The sequence below is a fragment of the Hemibagrus wyckioides genome, linkage group LG01 (assembly GCF_019097595.1).
Source record: "Hemibagrus wyckioides isolate EC202008001 linkage group LG01, SWU_Hwy_1.0, whole genome shotgun sequence".
In the NCBI taxonomy this organism is placed as follows: Eukaryota; Metazoa; Chordata; class Actinopteri; order Siluriformes; family Bagridae; genus Hemibagrus; species Hemibagrus wyckioides.
In genome coordinates, this window is record NC_080710.1 from 22380780 (window position 1) to 22402241 (window position 21462).

The 21462-nt window shown below is 37.0% G+C and overlaps 1 protein-coding gene across 2 annotated transcripts; it reads left to right on the forward strand.

Annotated features, from left to right (window-relative positions):
• The first annotated feature begins 8131 nt into the window (after positions 1 to 8131).
• capn7 (calpain 7) lies at positions 8132 to 20571 on the forward strand. 2 transcript variants are annotated; one of them, XM_058385879.1, is made up of 21 exons: positions 8132 to 8522; positions 9357 to 9465; positions 10325 to 10482; positions 11263 to 11330; positions 11503 to 11703; positions 11807 to 11893; positions 12022 to 12148; positions 12244 to 12329; positions 12452 to 12545; positions 12846 to 12992; positions 13268 to 13374; positions 13541 to 13661; positions 13838 to 13982; positions 14067 to 14166; positions 15067 to 15202; positions 15288 to 15363; positions 15550 to 15695; positions 16069 to 16131; positions 16226 to 16356; positions 17083 to 17175; positions 20084 to 20571. In XM_058385879.1, exons 1-21 carry the CDS (start codon positions 8421 to 8423, stop codon positions 20226 to 20228), a joined length of 2442 nt encoding a protein of 813 aa, XP_058241862.1. In that variant the 5' UTR covers positions 8132 to 8420; the 3' UTR covers positions 20229 to 20571. The 2 variants fall into 2 exon arrangements, with proteins under 2 accessions (XP_058241862.1, XP_058241871.1); XM_058385888.1 differs by having other exon boundaries at positions 8203 to 8221.
• Positions 20572 to 21462: the final 891 nt, after the last annotated feature.

Below are 21462 nucleotides of genomic sequence, written 5' to 3' on the forward strand. Positions count from 1 at the left end.
TTCACAACTCCATGCATCGACTATCTGCTTTGTCTCAGAATTAGACTTAGCTAAGAAACAGATTTATTCCAACTTTCATTTACGTTAGCAGATTTTGGTTGGTCAGAGGTTTGCATACATTGTTAGTATTGCATGGCATTGCCTTTTAATAGCTTGAAGTTGAATCATACTCTAGGTTTAGCCTTCCACAAGATTCTAAGAATTTCCTCCTCATTCCTTGTAACACAGCTGGTGTAACTCAGTCACATTTATTGGGCCTCAGTTGATAAATTTGCTCTGGGATTCAGGTCATGGCTTTCTGTTGTCCTCCCTAATATTCAGTTTGTTTTCATTTTTGTTACAACTATAGCAGGTTTAGGATTATTGTCCTGCTGGAAGATAGTGTTCATCTTTTATCTTTCTGGCTGAGGTCATGCTTCAATATCTCTAGATAATCCTCCTTCCTCATGACGCAATCTGTCTTTTGACCACAGCACCAGTCCCTTTTCCAGCAAAATACCCCTACACCATGCTGCTGCCTCCCACAAACTTCATAGCAGCCATGTTGTTCTTCAGATTAAAAGTTGAACTAAAGTTCATGTACCCCTTGAAGTTGATTTGTTCTTGTTTCCTTAATGATGCAGTGTTTGTGTTCCCAAGACTTTTCTGTTTGCATAAAACCATTTGTACCAGTGGCTTGGAAATTGCTCCTAAGGAGGAACCAGACTTGACATGGATTTTCACATTTTATCAGCAAAGAAAAAATATTAGATTAGATTAGATTAGATTACATTAAAATTTATAGTCCTTTCATATGGGTACAAGGCAACAAAACACAGTGTCTCTAAATGTAGGCCATTTTACAGTGCAACATACACTCCCTTAACTCCTAATGGTAACAATTGACCAATCAGAAGCTTTTAATAGTCAATACCTGTGCAATCTTCCAGACTGTTTACATAGACAGTCAGCTTGATGAATGTAAATGTTTGACTCACTGGAATTCTGATAAAATGAAATTAAATCAATTACATTTAAAAAAAAATCCAAAATAAATCTAAACCTTTGAGCTCAACAGTACATATATCTGTATCTATGTCTGTAACATTTGGAAATGTGCACACGCTTATGTAAGAATGCAGATTGTGTACTCTGTTGATTGGAAGGTCAGGGCTCAAGCCTCAGCATTGTCAACCTGCCACTGTTGGGTAATTGAGCAAGGCCATTCACCTTCCCTGACCCGGGGTGCTGCATCAAAGCTGGTCCTACACTCTGACTCAAACTTCCTCAGCTGGGATATGCAAAGAAAAAAATGAAACTGTTGTCTGGAAATAATAAAGGCTTCTTCTACTGGTTAATGAAAACAGATGTTTAGCTTTTGGAAAAACTACAGCACTTCCAAAGAAATCCCTCTTGGGTGTTACTACAATCTGTATTACAATCTGGCCATATTCTTTATTATACTTGGGAAAAGGTTGTTTTGGCTGAAACACATCTCATCAATAAAAAAAAACAGTGGTAAATAAATAAATAAATGTAGTTCAAAATGAATTCAGATTCACACATGAATAAATGAGCTGCTCAAGCTGTTGGAAAGGACTGAGCCATAAGATTTAGCAGAAAACCTCCCTACACTACCCTAATTACTCACATGATTTAATGTTAATCAAGTTTATATTTTATTGGCCAACTTTTATATCAAAGAAAACAATCATCTTAAATGATGTTTGGAGTTGTACGTTAAGGAAGTCTCCAACACAAGTCTCTTGTTTATAACAATGTTGAAGAAATCCATTCTAGTGGTGTTGCTGAAATACAATTGTGGAGGAAAAAACACTCCTAGACTCATGCATCTTAGTGTGGGTGTGATAATAATATAGCATTGGTGTAACCTCAAACCTCACCTCAAACCATAGTGTAGACTTGGTTTGAAAATGTTTTATAATGTTCCTACAGGTCACTCTATTGCTGCTGAATCAGAACTGAACAGTTTTGAAATCAGAACAACTTATTACTTATTATGCTTATAAAGGTTTTTAACTTCACTTTAAATGATGCAGCCAATCTGAATTTAAACTGGTGGTTGGCAGAAATTGTCTAACATACTGAATATTCCCAGCATTACCATGGTCAAAAATTTATAAGATAATGTGGCACATATACAGTTTTGGCAATCAATAAACAGATATCGATGCTATCTATAATATCATTAATATACATATCAGTTTTTCCATAAGCCTGTCTGTGTTATTACTAATATTACTAGATGCACCAGTAGGCTAAGGAGCAGAAGATTTTATCTTATCTGTCCATCTTTCCAGATTTTTATTAGCATGATGCCTAAATAAACGGTTGAATGTCTTTAGGATTTATATGAAGTTTTCATTGTAACAGCAGATAAACTGATTAGATTTTAGAATTGATCTAAACAGTGTCATTCAAATGTCCGAAATTGTTTTCCAATCCTCAATATATTCTTTTCCTACTTGTGTGCTTAATTTGTTCTGTCTAGCACTGTAATTAGATCATGGGGAAATTCTTTGGTAATTTCCAGTGCTTGGTATAAAGCTTCAGATATAAGGATTATGATTAAATGCTTACAAATAAGATGACAATCAGAATCAATCTCACGAGAATATATAGGAACAGTCCTATCACCCATTGGTATATTAGAGCTCCTTATACATATACATACATCTTATACAAACAAACTGCAATGGCCTGATGGTAACAGTTTATTATAATGATTAAAAAGGTATGGGAACTAAATTTGTGTACAATGTATACACAACCTTATGGTAATGTACACATGTGATTATTCTCTAGTGACATGTATCTTTTCTGGTTATTAGAAGTGATGTTTTCTATAGTCTGTATGCTGTCTGCTTTAAAGTCTGATGTTCATGAAAGCCTTTTAAACTTTGTGTATTAGGATATCAGTGGACTGTCTTGTGACTGTGGCAATGATTTAATGTAATTTCTTTCAAATACAAGAAATCCAGAATTGCAGGCAAATAGTTTTCCACAGATAAACAGGGTGAAGTACAGCTGTTCTAAAACAGAGCATTGATTTATTTGTTTAATGGGAAAGAAGGACCTTATTTTATGCTGTTCTGAATACTGTTTTATTTATGGAGGTCCAGGACGAATGGGACACCAAGAACCAGATGTGTTTATAGAGTTTTTAGAGCAGCAATTTTTCTTATCTTCATTAATGTTACATTATCAGGCCATTTACATTTGCAGTATCTTATTCAGAGTAACTTACAGTAATGCTTTGAAGTATCTATTAAAGACAATTCCTCATGTTAATCCTCAGGTGGCGAAATCCCAGTTACAATAGTATTTAGTGTTTCTTTTGTTTGTTTGTTGTTTGTTTTGTGCTGTTTTCTTTGTCATGTTTCTTTGGTCCATTGTCTGCATGCACTGTTTAAACTAATCAGGTACTGTACTGAAGAAATTACAGTTTTCTAGGGTTTTTAATGTCTTTATAAGCATAATAGATTATTTTACCTAATGGCTAATTGATTGATTGATTAAATGATTGATCCAGATCAGTTTGGCTACTTTTATCAAAATGATAGATATAACATTAGTAACATCAGCAGGATTCATTTGTGCATTTAGTGGTCCTTATGCACCATTTGTTAAGATTTTTGTAAATAATTCAAGGTTTGTTTTAGGAATATCCTGTCTGGATATTTGTTGCTTTAACATAAGTGTCACGTAAGTAAGTTATAGGCCAAACTTCCCTGAAAACCATTCTGAATTATTATTACTTTTACTTTTTTCATTTTCTTTCTTAAGTACCTTAATGGACAAGTTTGTTCTGTTTTAACACTTTTTTTATTAGTAGTAGTAAATTTACATGTTTGTCTAACTATTCAGCGAAGGTTGTATAAAAAAATGCAAGCCTTTGTTATTGCATTCCTGTGAAGCTCCTCTTCATGTTGGAGTGCTCAGTTAGTGTGAGGTCCCACAATTTTGCTCTGCATAAACAGTTTCATTTAGCTTATATACAAGATCAGAATCAAGATCCAAGAATTTTTTTTAGGAAACTGCTATGACATTTGATTTTCTCTAGTCTTTACAAGAATATTTATAGCATAGCACACACAGCTCATTAATCTTATTTGTAACTGTTTCCTGGCTAACCATAAATCTACCACAGTCTTTGCCTTTGCCTACAGACCCTGAGATCACCCACATAAAAGCCAGATGAAAGGGTTTTCCATACCATGTTTTCCCCCCCACACCATTTTCATTGCATTCAAAAATAGGCTCGATTTTGTGACAAATAGTTCCACAATATGTATTTATACTTAGAATGAGCTCAGCTTATGAGTGGTCTTACTAAACTGTTAAGATGATTAAATAAGATAAAACTTTATTAATCCCAAAGGAAATTCTTTTGCCAGAGACTGCTTCAGATTACACATGAGAAATAAATCTAAATAAAATATAAATGAAATATGCTATATATACAAAATGTATACAGAATGTACAAAAAGGTGCTAGAGAATTAAGACCATATTGCACATGATGTAATATTGCACATGGTATTAAATTAAGATACATATTGTAAATATTGTGAATTGGGATTGTGCAAATAATGACACAGTAATACTGTCAGTGTTAATTGTGTCAGCTCTGCTCCCTACTGAAAGGGATGCTCCACTCCCATGACAACCTGCTTTACTAATAAGCTTGTTAAGTCTGTTGGCATTGGTTGTCTTCACCCTGCTAACCCAGCACACTACATCGTAGAAGATGACGCTGGCTACCACCAAATGGTAGAACATCTGCAGAACAAAGGACATGACATTGGTAGAACAAATTACTTGAACTCTGGCAACTCTGTCCTTTCTTATACAATGCATCAGTGTTTTGGTCCATTCCAGCTTGTTGTCTATGTGGACATCCAGATACTTATAATTGTCCAAAATGTCCACCTCAGTGCCCATGATGCTAATTGTGCTTGGGGGAATCCTCTGCTTCCTAAAATCCACCACCAGCTTTTTTGTCTTCGTGACATTGAGTTGCAAGTGATTTTGTCTGCACCATTCCACAAAGCTGTCCACAACACTTCTGTACTCAGTCTCCTGACCTCTCCTAATACAGCCTACAATGGCAGAGTCATTGGAAAACGTCTGCAGATGGCAGGATTGTGAGCAGTGTCTGAAGACTGATGTGTAGAGTCTGAACAGAAAAGCATTTCCAGTAGCTTATCGCTGAGCAGTGCAGGTTGTGTGGTGTTGAAAGCACTGACAAAGTAAAAAAACATGACTTTCACAGTGTTGCCTGCCTCCTCAAGGTGGGTGTAAGCTCTGTGCAGGAAGATGATAGCGTCCTCTACAGTCGTCTCTTTATTAGGGTTGACAAGTACATTATATCCAAAAATCTCATTATTATTATTATTATTATTATTATTATTATTATTATTATATTTTTGTTGTTGTTGTTATTGATAATAATAATAATAATCATGGTTGTTATTTTTCTTGTGTGTGTCTGTTAAATACTAAATGTAAAAAGAAAATTGGGCCAATGTATAGAAAGGCTACAATGCTCAACAGATCAACATATAGAAATAAAAACTCTAGTATGTTGTAGAAAGGAATGTTAAACTTTTGAAATAATTATTTTTGAGATCACCAAGATAAAATATACTGGTGGAACAGCTTTGTTGGCTTGTTAATACTGTGTCATTGTGTTTGTGAGGTGTGGGGTGAAAGTGAAAGAATAGTTCAGCAGCTTTACTGTATGATTCACGTTTTGTAATCTGCTCTTATAATGCTATTAATGTGTCTGCCAGACAACATTTCTTGAATCTGTTTTTGATTTCAGCATAATTTGTTATGCACAAGACCTTCTGCACTAGTTCTGCAGCAAGACTGTAAGACAATTCTTTTGCTGAACCTGAGACATATTCATTAACTTCCTTAAGGGTTGTGGTGGATCTGGACACATACATATATACACACACACACACACACACACACAGAGTTTCAGAGTTGGTAATCCAACTACTGGCATGATTTTGGAAAATGGAGAACCCAGACACAATGAGAACATGCAAAGACAGCAATGGAAAGTGGCCAAGCTACTCATGCTGGCCAAAATAATGAGTTTGTCAGACTTGCAGACTCCTTAGGATTCATCAAGATGTGAACACAGTGCTGGATTTTATGAGCCAAACAAACAAATAATATCTGCATCAAGTATGGTGTTGACTTACCATGACACAATCGCTTCAGATCACAGGTTAAGAATGATTTGCTGCTAGGTTTTTGATTTACTTCCTACTCCCCAGCTCCCTGATGACACATTGCTGGCAGAATTCAGTCCAAAGAAAAAGGTGTTGTCTATGACCTTAATGTGTTTTGCTTACATGGGTGCAGTCATACATGAACAGGGTGTATAGTATGGAACTGAACAAACCTTTCAAGAAGTACAGAGGAAGTGTTCAGAACAATTCCAATTCGTATGTAAAAAGGCATTGCAAATTAATCCAAGGTTGCATTGTCAAATAATGACATAGTTTTATAATTGTGTTGAATGCTAATCTAAAACAAAAAAGCACAGCTTTTAGAAGTCAGTGTGGAGAGCAGAGTATGTATGGTGTGTAAACTAATGATCAGCTGGGATTTTTTATCCTTTGTTTTCACTTGATTTTAGAAACATGTCTGTGCTTTGCTGTATGCCACACAAACACTGAGTCTGTGTGAAGTCCGCTTCACTCTGGTATGGATGGAACGTCCATAAAAATTCCATATCAACCAGGTGAACAAAACAAGTTATGATTGTTTAAGTTTGAGAAAATTATTATAAATCAAGGCCCCCAAACCCAGATATTATTTGAAGAAAAGTACAGATTATGGAAAGTTGCTGTTAATTGTAAGGATATCACAACCAAGGAGAAGTGGGATCCAATGATTGTAAATGTTTTGCTCTGTTGTGACAAGTAAATGTTTCTGTAGGAATTTACATGGTGAAGTCTGAACTACCAATCCTTTATAGCATTGCTCCTCCTAGTTTATTTTCATAAATATAGTGACTTTTAAAATAGTTTTTTTAATAATATGGTCTGTGGTGGCATGTATTATTGTGAAAATATGACTGTCCTTGACTGGCAAAAGCTAGAATATGGTATTGATTTTTGTTGCCTGATTTTTTTTTTTTTGTTTTGTTTCAAATATCTTCATTAGGCCAGGCTTTCTGATTTATTATGAATTGAATTATATTTTCTTTATAACCACATTGAAACCATGACATAACATTCACTGATATAGGTCCAGTAACCATCAATGTGTATATATTAACAGCTCTGTAAAAACTGCAGAACTGCTGACAATATTTCTCCTAAATTCAAAACATAAACAAAAAAACTACTGTTGTTTAGAGTGTATATTTAAAGGAAATGACAACACATAAAAAAACCCAAGATCATGCAGTATTTGCAGAGCTTTAATAACTCAAATAAAACAAAATGCAAATAATTTGTAAACAAATTCTGTTAATGCTTTGGCTAAATAACATTAAGAAATCAGTATTTGGTGGAATAACCCCGATTTGCATGCATTTTGGCTCCATGCTCTCCACCAGTTTCTCACATTGCTGTTGGGGAACTTTATACCACTGTTTTTGTATATATAGAAATACAGAAAGCCTGTATATATATATATATACAGGCTTTCTGATTTGGTAATAAAATAAAATAAAAAACTTATATTTACTTTGTAACCACGTTGAAATCATGACATAACATCACAGTAACCATCAACGTGTTCCTTGTTTTTGCTGTGATGCATGGATAGATAAACTGTATCTGCTTAGTTGGTTCTGTAGTGTAGAAGTAGTGTAGAAGACCTATTCTATTTTTCATAAGCAGAAAGTTTTGTGTGTTATACTTTATGCATTTTTAATAACATATTTAAAACATAATTACGTTTGAATTGAGGGCAAAACTGTAGCAGCGTGGATTTCCCCATGACGTCGCACATCTTAGTAAATGACACGTTATGGTTAAATCCCAAATACCTCTCTGTTTATATCTATTGTGCATAGCGAAGTGTCTACAATCCATTATTTTGTACCCTATGTAGTGCACTTATATAGGAAGTAAAGCGCGTTTTGAGACGTAACCAATGGCGTACGTTTACAGCTCCGGGAAACGCCCACCGAACGGAATGTTTTTGGGATTTGTTGTTGAGCAGAGGAAGGAAGTTTCGGGTACTCCGACGTAAGTTCTTGTTTTGACCCTCAAACTTTAATAATATAACATTTTTTTCGTGATTTAAATTCGTATAAAGCGGTATTTCACCGCTGTCTGGAAAGCCCCTCAGCGTATTTTGTGTTAAGGCTTAAGCTAGCAAACATGAAGCAATAGCTAATAACCGTTTTAGCACTAGCTGGTCAGCTAGTGACACTTCAGCTTCAGTATGGATTGCAGTGCGCTGGAAGTGGACGCTGTGAAATTTGCAAAGTCAGCGGTGTTACACGACCAGAAAGGGAAATACAATGAAGCTATCTTCTTTTACAAGGTAAGCTACATACTTTCGTTTTAATGCCAAGTAGGTCAACAAACAAGCTAAGTCAACTGATCGTATTGAACTAAAGCACACTGCCGCATGGGATTTCCTACTTTTAGGCTTTTATTTATTTTTAGGTTAAATATAACGAACATCAACAGGAATATAATAAACACAACACAGATATAAAACAAATTAAAACAGAAACAAAATGTCTGAGTAAGGTGTTCCACCACAAACCACCAGAGCAGCTTCAATGCGCTTTCACTTCAACAGTACAAGTCTCTGGAACTCATAAGACATTATTTTTGCCAAAAGATATTCCTCCAGTTGGTGTTTTGATGGTGGAGTGTATTGTCTAACTCACCAGTGAACAGTTATACCTATAGGTGTTAAATTTAGTGACTTAATTGTTAATTTTGTGAAGGCCAATGCACCATTTTAGTACTTATATACATTTATTGAGCCCTTGTGCCACACGGATGGGGTTGGGATCATCCTAGAAAACAGCACTCTGATCAGAATGGAAATGCTTCATCATGGGGTAAAGGTGATCGGTCAGGATAACTTAGGGGACAAGTGGACTCAAACCATACCTAGAAGGTGCTAAAGGTGTCTTTATAGCTTTATAGCAAAACCTTCACAGATTTGAATTTCTCTCTTCAAAAACCCAAGATTTAGTCAACAAAGGCCTTGGTAATGAGCTTGGTGAGATGTACTAGATGAAACTGCAGTCCTGTTGTGATCAGGATGAATTAATTTGAATCTAAATTAAAATGGCATGCTAATTTGAATGATTTACTATTTCATTTGTAATAATGACTAAATATTTTTTTTTTTTATTAGGAGGCAGCCCAAGCTCTTATCTATGCTGATATGGCAGGGTCTAAACTGGATAACATTCAGGGAAAGGTGAATGAGTACCTGGACCGAGTACAGGCTCTGCTCAATGCTGGTGAGTTATTAAGATGTATTAAGGCTGTGTGAAAGACCTGGGTGTATGTGCCAGTGCTGTAGCTAATTTTCCATGCCCTTAGAAAGAAAGCCTCATACTTTCTGTAATTTATAATCCATTATGGCTTCCTCACACCAGTCTGAGCATGGGTGTGACCAGCCGAGAGCGCACATCATCATGGAACTATGTCATCATGGGCATAATAAAGTGTAGGAGTGTGCTTACATCCTGTTACTACCAAAAAAAAATACCTTCTACCTACTTTATTCAGTGATGAAAAACATTAGACACTATAATTAACAAATTGCCAGCAAACCATATGGGGGATTATTTGTTTGAAGCAATAACATTTTCATGTGCCAAAATTATTTATATTCCTAAGGAATAATTTAAGGAAAGACAAACAATTTGTCTTTCTTGATAGATTTTTTCTTACTTAATATTTTATTTGCTCTCAGTCCTCTATTATTGCCTAATTAATAATACAGTTAAGCACAATTATGTCCACAACTAAAGTTTAAGAAACAGTTGGATTTTCATGGAGTGATGCTGCATAGAAGTGTAAATTGTCTTATTTCCTTTGGATAATATTAGGTCAGATTTGTCTTCTGAATCTGCTCATCAGGAAGTACTCCACACACCCTGCTTTTGTGTGAAATACACACCCAATTTTTCATAAGTGTGGTGTATTGTCCAGGTGCAACAGGATATAAAAACTTCATATTTAGCAATATCAACTCAGGATATTATGATTTTTTAGCCTAACCGAACATTGCTGGTTTTTATCATTTTTAAAAAAAAATCTTGCTGTTCAGTACCTTGTAATTAATACAAATTCATTTCATGTCTCTCTCACCAGTTCAAGCTCAAAGCAATGACCCATTAAAGACCAAGCATCAGCTGGAGCTGGAGCGTTCATACTTTTTGGTAACCCAGGCTTTTGAGGAGGATGAGAAGGGAAACAGTGATGAAGCCATTGAGCTCTACACTCAGGCTGTGGAACTGTGCATACAAGCAGTGAGTTCTGTACCTTAGACGGTTTGATCATGCTCAACCGAATATCTGCCAGGACCAGAGTTGACCTTTTCGAGTACATGCATTAAGTGAAGTTCTGTATATATTTTTTTCAAATAGAACAGCGTCCCTGTTACTATTAAATTGTACTGTTATTTTTTGAGAACAGAAGCAGCTCACTTTTAACATTGTGATTAGTATTAGAGAGAGTGTAAACTATTCTGTCTGCTTATTACTGTTGTTTTACAACATTGCATTTATGAAAATGGGTTGATCTCATAACCTCTGCATGCCTGTTGCATATAAATCCATGAAAAATCCTAATATCCACAGCTACAAATGTATTTGCAATCATCCACAGCTATAAATGTATTTGCAATCATTTCTCAGAGTGAATAGCACAGCACTTTAAAATGGTACAGTCCTTGTTTGCCTCAAATTGCTTCAACTCATGTAGCGGGGTTCGTAGATGCCATGTGGTTTTTTCTTGTTTAATATGTAAACAAACGAGAGATGACGAGGCTACGTGTAGGAGAGGCCAAAAGTAAAAAAGAAAACAGTGCAAGGAAGACATAATCCAAAAACAGTAAAGAACCCCATAATACAAAGTTTAATTGTGCCTTCAGGGTTTCATAGTTTAGTAACTTGTACAAAAAGCCACTCTTTCTCCACTTGGCCTGGGCTCCTGTTGAATATAATCTTGAGTCAGCTGAATCAGACAATGTGTCTCACAAACTGAACTGCTCATGTAGTAAGCGCTTCTCTTATCTTTCATTCCTCCAGTCCAATGAGACTTCGGATCAAGCGCTGCAGGGCAAACTGAAGCAGTTAGCTCGCCAGGCACTGGACAGGTAAACGGACTGAATGAAATAAAAGACTGAATGATTTCTACTTCAGAAACACAACACACACCATGTTAATTCTACATAGTACTGTACTACACAGAAGTTCTACACAGTACTGTTTGCTTATTAATTCCATTTCATCACCAGCTTTATTACTTCTTTATACTGTATACTTCAGGGCAGAGGGACTAAAAAATGCCCTTTCAAAATCCCAAGACAAGGCCACTTCATCTAATGCAAAAGCTTCTGCCCCTGTGAGGCAGTACCAACCCCTGGGTCCAGATTTCTCCCTCAATGACAAGCCACAGCCAGTGCGAGCAGTCCAGTCTAGTGAGCCACAGGGCCAGCGCTACACACAAGAGGAGATACAAGTACTCAGGTAACAACATCTGGAGTTGAAGTTGCTGTAAATGAATTTGAATGATGTTTTTTTTCCCCAGATGGCCATTTTTCTTTTAAATTTCCTGTTTTATCTATTGAAGGAAGACTTCCAAGATAAATGGAATTGAATATGTCCCGTTTATGAATGTTGACCTAAGGGAACGCTTTGCCTTTCCTGTTCCGTTTTCGTGAGTACTTTTTCCATCCAGATGTCCTATATTTTGCTGCACTCAATACTTAATAAATGTGCTCTTTTTACTTGCAAAATGTTCTGTGTCGAACCTTAGTAAAAACCTTAATGTACTATAATGTGCAGGGATAAATGTGGAAAGCTGGCCCTATCTCCTAAACAGATGGCCATCTTCTCTCGCTGGGTTCGACCTGATGACATTTGCAACAATCCCACCATGATTTTCACTGTGTCGAGCTTCAGCATTAAACAGGTGTCATGGTGTCTTGCTTGACTTTTTGTGGAATATAAACATAAAATTAGCTACAAATTTTTGTGGATTTTAACATGTTTTTGTTGCTCCTGCAGACTGTGGTGTCAGACTGTTCTTTTGTTGCCTCTTTGGCAATCAGTGCAGCATATGAGAGACGGTTCAACAAGAAGTTAATCACGAGGTAAATGTTCTGATTGCTGTGTGTTGCACATTTACTGAAGCCCACAGATACAAATATTCCATTCAGTTTTGTAATATACTAAATAATGTGTGTGTGTGTGTGTGTGTGTGTGTGATCTACAGTGTTATTTATCCTCAGAATAGAAGAGGTGAGCCAGAGTATAACCCATGTGGGAAATACATGGTGAAACTGCACATCAATGGGGTCCCTAGAAAGGTACAAAGACACTGTTGTCTTTAGTAAAGAATAAATCATTCAAGGGCTGCTGAGAAATAATTAATGATGTGGTATGGTCTGATCTGACACAACGTTTATATTATGTGAGCCTCTGCCAAACAAGTACCTGTGAATTTAGCTGTTATTATAGAAACATTAATGTTTTAGGGTGAGCCTCATTAATATAAACTTGTGATTAGCCATGTGATAAACTGCTGTTGTAGAAAACATATTAATACCTATTAATATCTAGTGACTCATTACTTGATTGATAAATATCTCGTGATTTTTCCTGTGAAGGTGATCATTGATGATTTCCTCCCAGTGGACCGCAATGGTGAGCTGCTCTGCTCCTACTCAAGTAACCGAAATGAGCTGTGGGTTTCCCTCATAGAGAAAGCCTACATGAAGGTGATGGGTGGATATGATTTCCCTGGCTCCAACTCTGTAAGTATAGACTATAAACTAGATATTAATTTACATTTCAAGTATGCAAATTTAATAATAGAAATGCACTAAAAGAAGGCCTTGATTAAAATACATTATTTTTTAATTACATAATAGATTACTCTATACGCTCTATATGGCCAGAAATAACATTGCACCAAGACTCACACAGATTAAGCAAGATTCAAGATTAAGACTAGAGGGGTCACAAAACAAATGTTTTCTAAATTAAAGTGTCTTGACTGATTTTTTTTTATTTTTTATTTCCTTTGTAGAATATTGACCTGCATGCGCTGACTGGCTGGATTCCAGAACGCATTGCTATGCACTCAGACAATCAGTCCTTTAGCAAGGACGACACCTTTCGCATGCTTAACCAAAGGTGAACACACATGTGTAGAAAATATGCATACACACATGCACACATACACACACACACACTTTTTGAAGTGTTCCAGTGTACTGGTCAAAGGCTCTGTTTGTTTAGCAGGCAGGACCTTTTGGCAGTGCTTCTGACAGCCAATGCCCATGTGGATTTCCATTAACAGGTATCACAAAGGAGATGTCCTAATCACTGTAGCGACAGGTGTGATGACAGAGGAAGAAGGGGAGAGGTGGGGCTTAGTGCCCACACATGCCTATGCTGTTTTAGACATCAGGGAATACAAGGTCAGTTTTACAGCCTATCATATAATCATTTCTATGAGTTTTGTGACTATTTAAAAACCCAGACTCTTTCATGGTCTTTGGGTGTGTTATATTTCCCATATATACTTGCCCAGATGTGTCCAGAGGATGTTTCATTCTGCACTTTAATTTTTGTTTCTGTATGTCATGGACTCCAGGGGAAGCGTTTCCTGCAGCTGAAGAACCCTTGGAGCCATCTCCGGTGGAAGGGCCGCTACAGCGAGTGGGATGAGAAGAACTGGACACCAGATCTACTAAAGTACCTCAAGTTTGACCCCAAAACTGCACAAAAATTTGATAATGGTGAGGGAGTACCATGTAGTTCTTAGCACCGTGTAATGTAAAGACCTTCAAGACTTGTGCGCTAACATGCTAGATGTATTTAAGGTGTGTTCTGGATCATCTGGGAAGACTTATGTCAGTACTATGATGTCATCTACCTGAGCTGGAATCCTGCTCTGTTCAGAGAGTCCACCTGCATACACAGGTCAGATTTCTACCAGTCATCTGCTGCCTAATAAGGTTGTTACATCACTATTCCATGACATACCAGGCTATCCTATACATTTACATTTATGGCATTTGGCAGAAGCCCTTATCCAGAGTCACTTCAATTTATCTTCTTTATACAACTGAGCAGCTGAGGGTTAATGACTGACCATGTTACTGTGCGCAGAGTGAGATCAAAGAGAGAATAAAGAAGGGTTCACAGTGTGATGATTCCCTGTGTTTAACAAACAGGTTAAAGCTTCAACTCATTACTCTGTGAACCATTGAAAGAAATAATAAACACTGTCTTTTCCTGCCAAGTCTTGCTTGGAGTTCTGCACATGTGTGTGCTCTGAATGAGTGCCAGTGCAGCTTTTGGAAGAGTTGTTCTTGTGACGTTCTGTCTCCTGGATTGTAACATATTCTTGAGTACTTCGTTACTACAAAGGTTCTTTAATAAAAGTTCTCCTTATCTGCGAATGTATAGTACCTACAGAAGAATTATCCGGGAATTATTTAGAGGAAACAGCATATGGAAGAGTTGCTAACAATCAACTTAACTGTGATCATAACAATGGCTGTATAACACTAGCATGCGAAGGAGTGAAGGTCAAAGGATACACCTCCTATAAGATCGGAAGCTGAGACAGGACTTTTCAGATGTTTTAGTTTACCAACACAGTGGAGATGTAGCCTCATTATAATACTTAAATGTAGTTGTGAAGATAACATCAATACAGATTTACAATCAGAAGAGGATGCAAGTGTTTTTGTGTTCATCTGGGAATCACTGGGTCAGTGAAACAGCCTTACAGTGCAGTGATCTGGGAGTTTTTGAATTGTGAGTGATGAGGATTGCTGTAATAAGTGCTCATGAACAGTGATTTGCCTTTTGCAGTAGCTGGGATGGAAAACAAGGTCCAGTGAAAGATGTATATAGTTTGGCCAATAACCCTCAGTACAAGCTGGAGGTTCAGTGTCCACAAGGTGGAGCTGCAGTGTGGGTGCTGCTAACAAGACACATCACAGACAAGGTATAGTTAGTTGCAGAGAATTGTCATTTTGATTTGCAATGTATTAACCGATAATAACTGTTTATTCTTTCATCTACTCTTTAAGGATGACTTTGCTCAAAACCGGGAGTTCATCACTTTAGTAGTTTACAAGAATGACGGCAGGAAGGTTTATTATCCAAGTAAGTATCATGATTGAAAATTTAGAACCAAGGAGATAAAGGTGTATATTGCTTGTCTGTTCTTTGTGTGCATGAAATACAGTTAGTAAACTAATGTAATATTTGTGAGAAGGTGGATATCCTAATAGATTGCCATACATGTATCACTTTTTAAAGCAGTTTCTCTTCTTTCTTTGCTTCTTTTAGGTGACCCTCCCCCTTATATTGATGGCATCAGGATCAACAGCCCACATTACCTGACCAAGATTAAACTGACCAGTCCAGGCACTCACACATTTACACTAGTTGTGTCTCAATATGAAAAACAAAATACCATCAACTACACATTAAGGGTAACTCCTTGTCTTTCTCTCTGAGATTCATTTTAAATTGTGGAAGACCATTGTCTGAAAATGGTATTCATATTTGCAACATGATGACCTGAACTTCATTTTTTTGTAGTCTGAAATTAGCCTCTTTTATTTTATTGTAAAAGATTTTATAATGTATTGACATAGCTGAGTGTTTCTAGTTCATTATGTGATGCTCTTTATCAAACTTCTGAGGGCCCCTTGAGGTCATGCCATGCAATTTTCTACACACCTCTGCACATAGTATAGTATATGGAAAGTACATTCTACAGAGATTAAGCATAATAGGATAAGAACCATTTAGGATTTTTCTGAATATTAGTCATTAGTATGAATTTACTTTATTCCCTACCAGGTCTACTCATTGTGCAAGTTTAATTTCTCCAAAATTTCATCACCCTTCAACCACACAAAAAGGGTAAGTTTGTATCATAAATAATTTGTTTGCTGTGTGGTTGTATGTTTGTGGTTGTATATTGCTGGTTTTAATGAAAATTCTGCCATGCTAAAAGTTAAATGGCCAGTGGAAAGGGATCAGTGCAGGAGGCTGCAGCAACTATAAGGACACCCACAAGCATAACCCAATCTACCAATTCAACTTGGACAAATCCGGACCTCTGCTCATTGAGCTTCGAGGCTCTAGGTGAGATTATATTTTATCTCATTGCCTCTTCTCTGGAGGACAGCTTTCTATCTACTTTGTATTGACATCATTGATTTGGTGTTGTATTTAGTTCTTGTTTGCATGAGATTTAGAGATAGGTGACAGAAAAAAAATATAAAAAGTAATATGATTGTAGGCCACCACATGTTAACAATAAAGCTTCAGTACATGGCATAAATTCTACAACTGTCTGGAACTCTACATCATTCTTCTAAAAGATATTTCTTCAAATGGTGTTTAAATGATGGTTGTGGTGAGGTGTTAATTTCTGTTGAGATCAGGTAACCGTAAAGGCCATAGCGTATAATTTACATCATAAGTCATACTCATTAAACTATTCAGTGAGTCTTCATGCTTTGAGGATTTGCAGCTTTGTATTGATTTATAGTGACCCTTTCCTCTAATGACACAAGTGGACAAACCGTGCTAGCCAAACGCCTATTACAGGATAACAGAGCCACTGTGTTTTTCTATTTTGTTAGCTATCTGTATTTGTAGACTTTGTTCTTCTAGAAAAGATACTTCATTTTGAGAGATGTAGCAGTTAACATACTTAGCACACAATCGAAAACTGTGATCCTGCCAAGAATCAGTCATTTATATTACATTTATGTGGCCTGGCCTCGTTTCAAGCCTGGCTGTGTTTCTGCAATGTGTGTAGGAGTGTAAGTTTTTTTGAAGTGCTTTGAATGTTTTTTTCAAAAGGCAGTACAGCGTGGGATTCGAAGTCTTGACTGTGTCGACCGTAGGAGATACAGGGACTTCAGGCATCCAGAAAAAGGGAAGTGGAGATTACAGGTAATGTACTGCTGTTCTTACACACAGTGTACATGTAGGAGGATGATTCAGCACTAACATTTTTCTGGGATAAAAGAGAGAAGCATATCAAGAATGGGAAAAAAATACTGTATGGTAAAATAAGTATGGATGTTGATTGTGCCTGAAAAAGTCTGCACTGCTTTCAGACTGTTTTGCACAGGGGAAACATTTTTAATGAATTTTAATGTTTGGAGCACAGTAATACCTCACACATCCACGAGGTTATGTTCCAGGACCTCGCGAATGACGAGGTTTTGCGGATGTGTGGTGGAGTCACTAAAAATGTTAATATTGTACTGTAAATGCTTATTAGAGTGTAAACCCTAAATATGACCAGTCATGCTCCCAAAACACTTTAATTTCATTTAAAAGTTTGCTTAATACCTTGCCCTTAAAAAAAGAAATAAATGTTTGACGTAAAAATAAAGTACAGTATCACCTATTGGGTATATCACACAAGCACATATATACTACCCCTGTAATTCACAGAGCTACGGTAAGTACGCTGGCTGGCGTTTTCTTTGGCATTCATTAAAAAAAAAAAACAAGAGTCCCTCGGAACCTTAGAAGTTGCAGGATGTTTGGGCATCTTGCGTTTTTTATAAAAACCAGGGAAAAAACACATTCACACTTACAGACCATACGCGTGTGCTGAACCAAATACAAGTTGCGGGGAGATGAACCGCGACATCACGCATACAAAGCATTGTAGCTACCAGCCAATCAGCAGCTAGGTAAAACTGTTAATGCTCTGTGATTGGCTACTTCTAACCCTTCCAGCCAATAGCGTGTTGTAATGGCTGTACTGTACGTACATGATATCAGCAACGTTCAATATCATTAAATTAACATTTATATTTTATTTATATATATATATATATATATATAATATACACGATATTGCCAAAAGTATTCGCTCACCCATCCAAATAATCAGAATCAGGTCTTCCAATCACTTCCATGGCCACAGGTGTATAAAATCAAGCACCTAGGCATGCAGACTGTTTTTACAAACATTTGTGAAAGAATGGGTCGCTCTCAGGAGCTCAGTGAATTCCAGCGTGGAACTGTGATAGGATGCCACCTGTGCAACAAATCCAGTCGTGAAATTTCCTCGCTCCTAAATATTCCACAGTCAACTGTCAGCTGTATTATAAGAACGTGGAAGTGTTTGGGAATGACAGTAACTCAGCCACGAAGTGGTAGGCCACGTAAACTGACGGAGCGGGGTCAGCGGATGCTGAGGCGCATAGTGCGAAGAGGTCGCCAACTTTCTGCAGAGTCAATCGCTACAGACCTCCAAACTTCATGTGGCCTTCAGATTAGCTCAAGAACAGTGCGCAGAGAGCTTCATGGAATGGGTTTCCATGGCCGAGCAGCTGCATCCAAGCCATACATCAGCAAGTGCAATGCAAAGCGTCGGATGCAGTGGTGTAAAGCACGCCGCCACTGGACTCTAGAGCAGTGGAGACGCGTTCTCTGGAGTGACGAATCACGCTTCTCCATCTGGCAATCTGATGGAGATTGGAGATGGAGATGGGTTTGGCGGTTGCCAGGAGAACGGTACTTGTCTGACTGCAAATGTAAAGTTTGGTGGAGGGGGGATTATGGTGTGGGGTTGTTTTTCAGGAGCTGGGCTTGGCCCCTTAGTTCCAGTGAAAGGAACTCTGAATGCTTCAGCATACCAAGACATTTTGGACAATTCCATGCTCCCAACTTTATGGGAACAGTTTGGAGCTGGCCCCTTCCTCTTCCAACATGACTGTGCACCAGTGCACAAAGCAAGGTCCATAAAGACATGGATGACAGAGTCTGGTGTGGATGAACTTGACTGGCACAGAGTCCTGACCTCAACCCGATAGAACACCTTTGGGATGAATTAGAGCGGAGACTGAGAGCCAGGCCTTCTCGTCCAACATCAGTGTGTGACCTCACAAATGTGCTTCTGGAAGAATGGTCAAAAATTCCCATAAACACACTCCTAAACCTTGTGGACAGCCTCCCCAGAAGAGTTGAAGCTGTTATAGCTGCAAAGGGTGGACCGACGTCATATTGAACCCTATGGATTAGGAATGGGATGTCACTTAAGTTCATATGCGAGTCAAGGCAGGTGAGCGAATACTTTTGGCAATATAGTGTGTATGTATGTATATATATATATATATATATATATATGTATATAGTTGCTTTTACCTTTATATTTATATTACTAAATTAATAAACTAAATTTTTCTTAATAATTTTGCATTTAAAGCATGAAAATGTATAAATTGCCACGAAATTAGCTGTAAACACTTTAGCTGGATTTTGCAAGGATTTGCGGATCAGTGAAGTTGCGAATCGTGAGACGCGGATCTGCGAGGTAATACTGTACATAAAGTTATACTATACACTAATGTAATTACTTATGGATGTTATAGGGGCTTATACAGTTATTTCAGTATTCAGTAGAGAACCATGGGAAAGTAACATGTAAACTATATATGGACTATATTACTATAAAGAGCAAACAGAAAAACGTTTGCTGCTGTTATGCAGAACCGATTCCACAAAAAACAAAACAAACAGGAAAAAAACAGACCAAGACATGAAAGAATAACCGGGTATAATTAAAATATAGGTTATATACATTATTGGCAGCAGTGAGGTTCAACCACTTTTGTGTGATTTTTGAGAAATGTGTATCATATTTTAAATGTTTATTTTTTTTTGTTGGGGGATGGGATATTAGGCAGATAAGTTGGAAGTATGAAAGAGTAAGACATACAATTGATTAAATTCAGTTTCTGGGTTTAGTATATAATAGAAAGGAGCGAAATGTATATAATTAGAAAAAGATCCATAGTACCATGATATACAACCCATTCTCAATATCTGCTCTCATCAGGTGTGGTTTCTGCTATATGGAGCTGGATCATGTCCCTGCCGGCATCTACAATGTCATCCCTACCACTTTCCTGCCAAACCAAGAAGGACCCTTCTTCCTAGATTTTTTCAGTGCAACTCCTCTTCGAGTGTCTCAGCTACAGTGATGACTCGGTAGCCAATATTATAAGCTGTTACAGCACAGAAGATCGAAGTACAAAGTCTTCTCTCAGATCAGTTTCCTACTGGTATAGACATGCCTTCTGTCTTTCTGTTCTCGTGAGTTGCTTCATTGTCAAAGTGTATAGTCAAAACAGATCATCACAGACTGTTTACTTGGCACTCTCTGGTAGGCCTGGCTCTCACTGTCATTGTACAATGCTTGGAATGAGCTATTAATCAGTAAGGAACACATGCTCCAAAACGATGCACTAAATTGTGATGACGACATGGATGCATACATATTTATTTTATTCCACTCAGGAGATTGCAATAAACTGTTGAAATCTACAGTGTTGTATGTTAAAGTACATAGGGCTCTAGCCTTGGCAGGTTAGGTGTGGTGGATGTAATTGTATGAGAATGTGAGCATCATAGATCTCTCTCTCTCTCAATATATATATATTATTGATATATATAGAGAATCAGCTGAATTATTTTAATACTTTACAAATTACACCTTATTTCTGAAAACAAAAGTTTTTTACCTATTTGTGGTGCTCAGTTTTTATTTTCTGATCTCACTGAAGCCAAATGAATATGTACCTCTATCTACATTCTTTATTACTGTAGGTGGATGGGATGCCCTTAATGTAAAGAACATGGATATTTATAGAGAGTAATGTTTACCTTATTTAACCTTCTAATTTGGTTGGATGCACTTATTTTAACTTAAGGAATAAAATGTGAAGGTTCAAATAATCTGAACATCTTTGTATATTTGATGTAGGTGTTGTACACCAACACCAAAATGTAAATACATTTTGAAGCCGAGCTGCAGTCAGCAGCTGGCAGATGATTGCAGCTTCATTGGAGAATCAAAAGGAACAACAAAAACATTTAGATCACAACAGTAGCATCCTACAGTAGAGCATTTCCTTAATGCCCATGTGCAAAGAAAATAATTATTCACTGATTAATAACAATAATCTCTCTCCTAATAAACAGAAAACCAGGCACATTTAAGTAAAATGCTAAAAATGCTCTAGTGTCAGAAAAACTAAAAGACTTGATTATTATGACAGAATTGATTACATAATTTATCCACCATATATTTTGCTCAGTCTGAACAATAGCAACATTCAGCCATTTTCAGAAGAAAATAGCCAACATTCTTTTGAAAATCTTTTACTTACCTTTACAAAACAACTGAATGTTGTTAACTCTGTCAGATCTCAACTT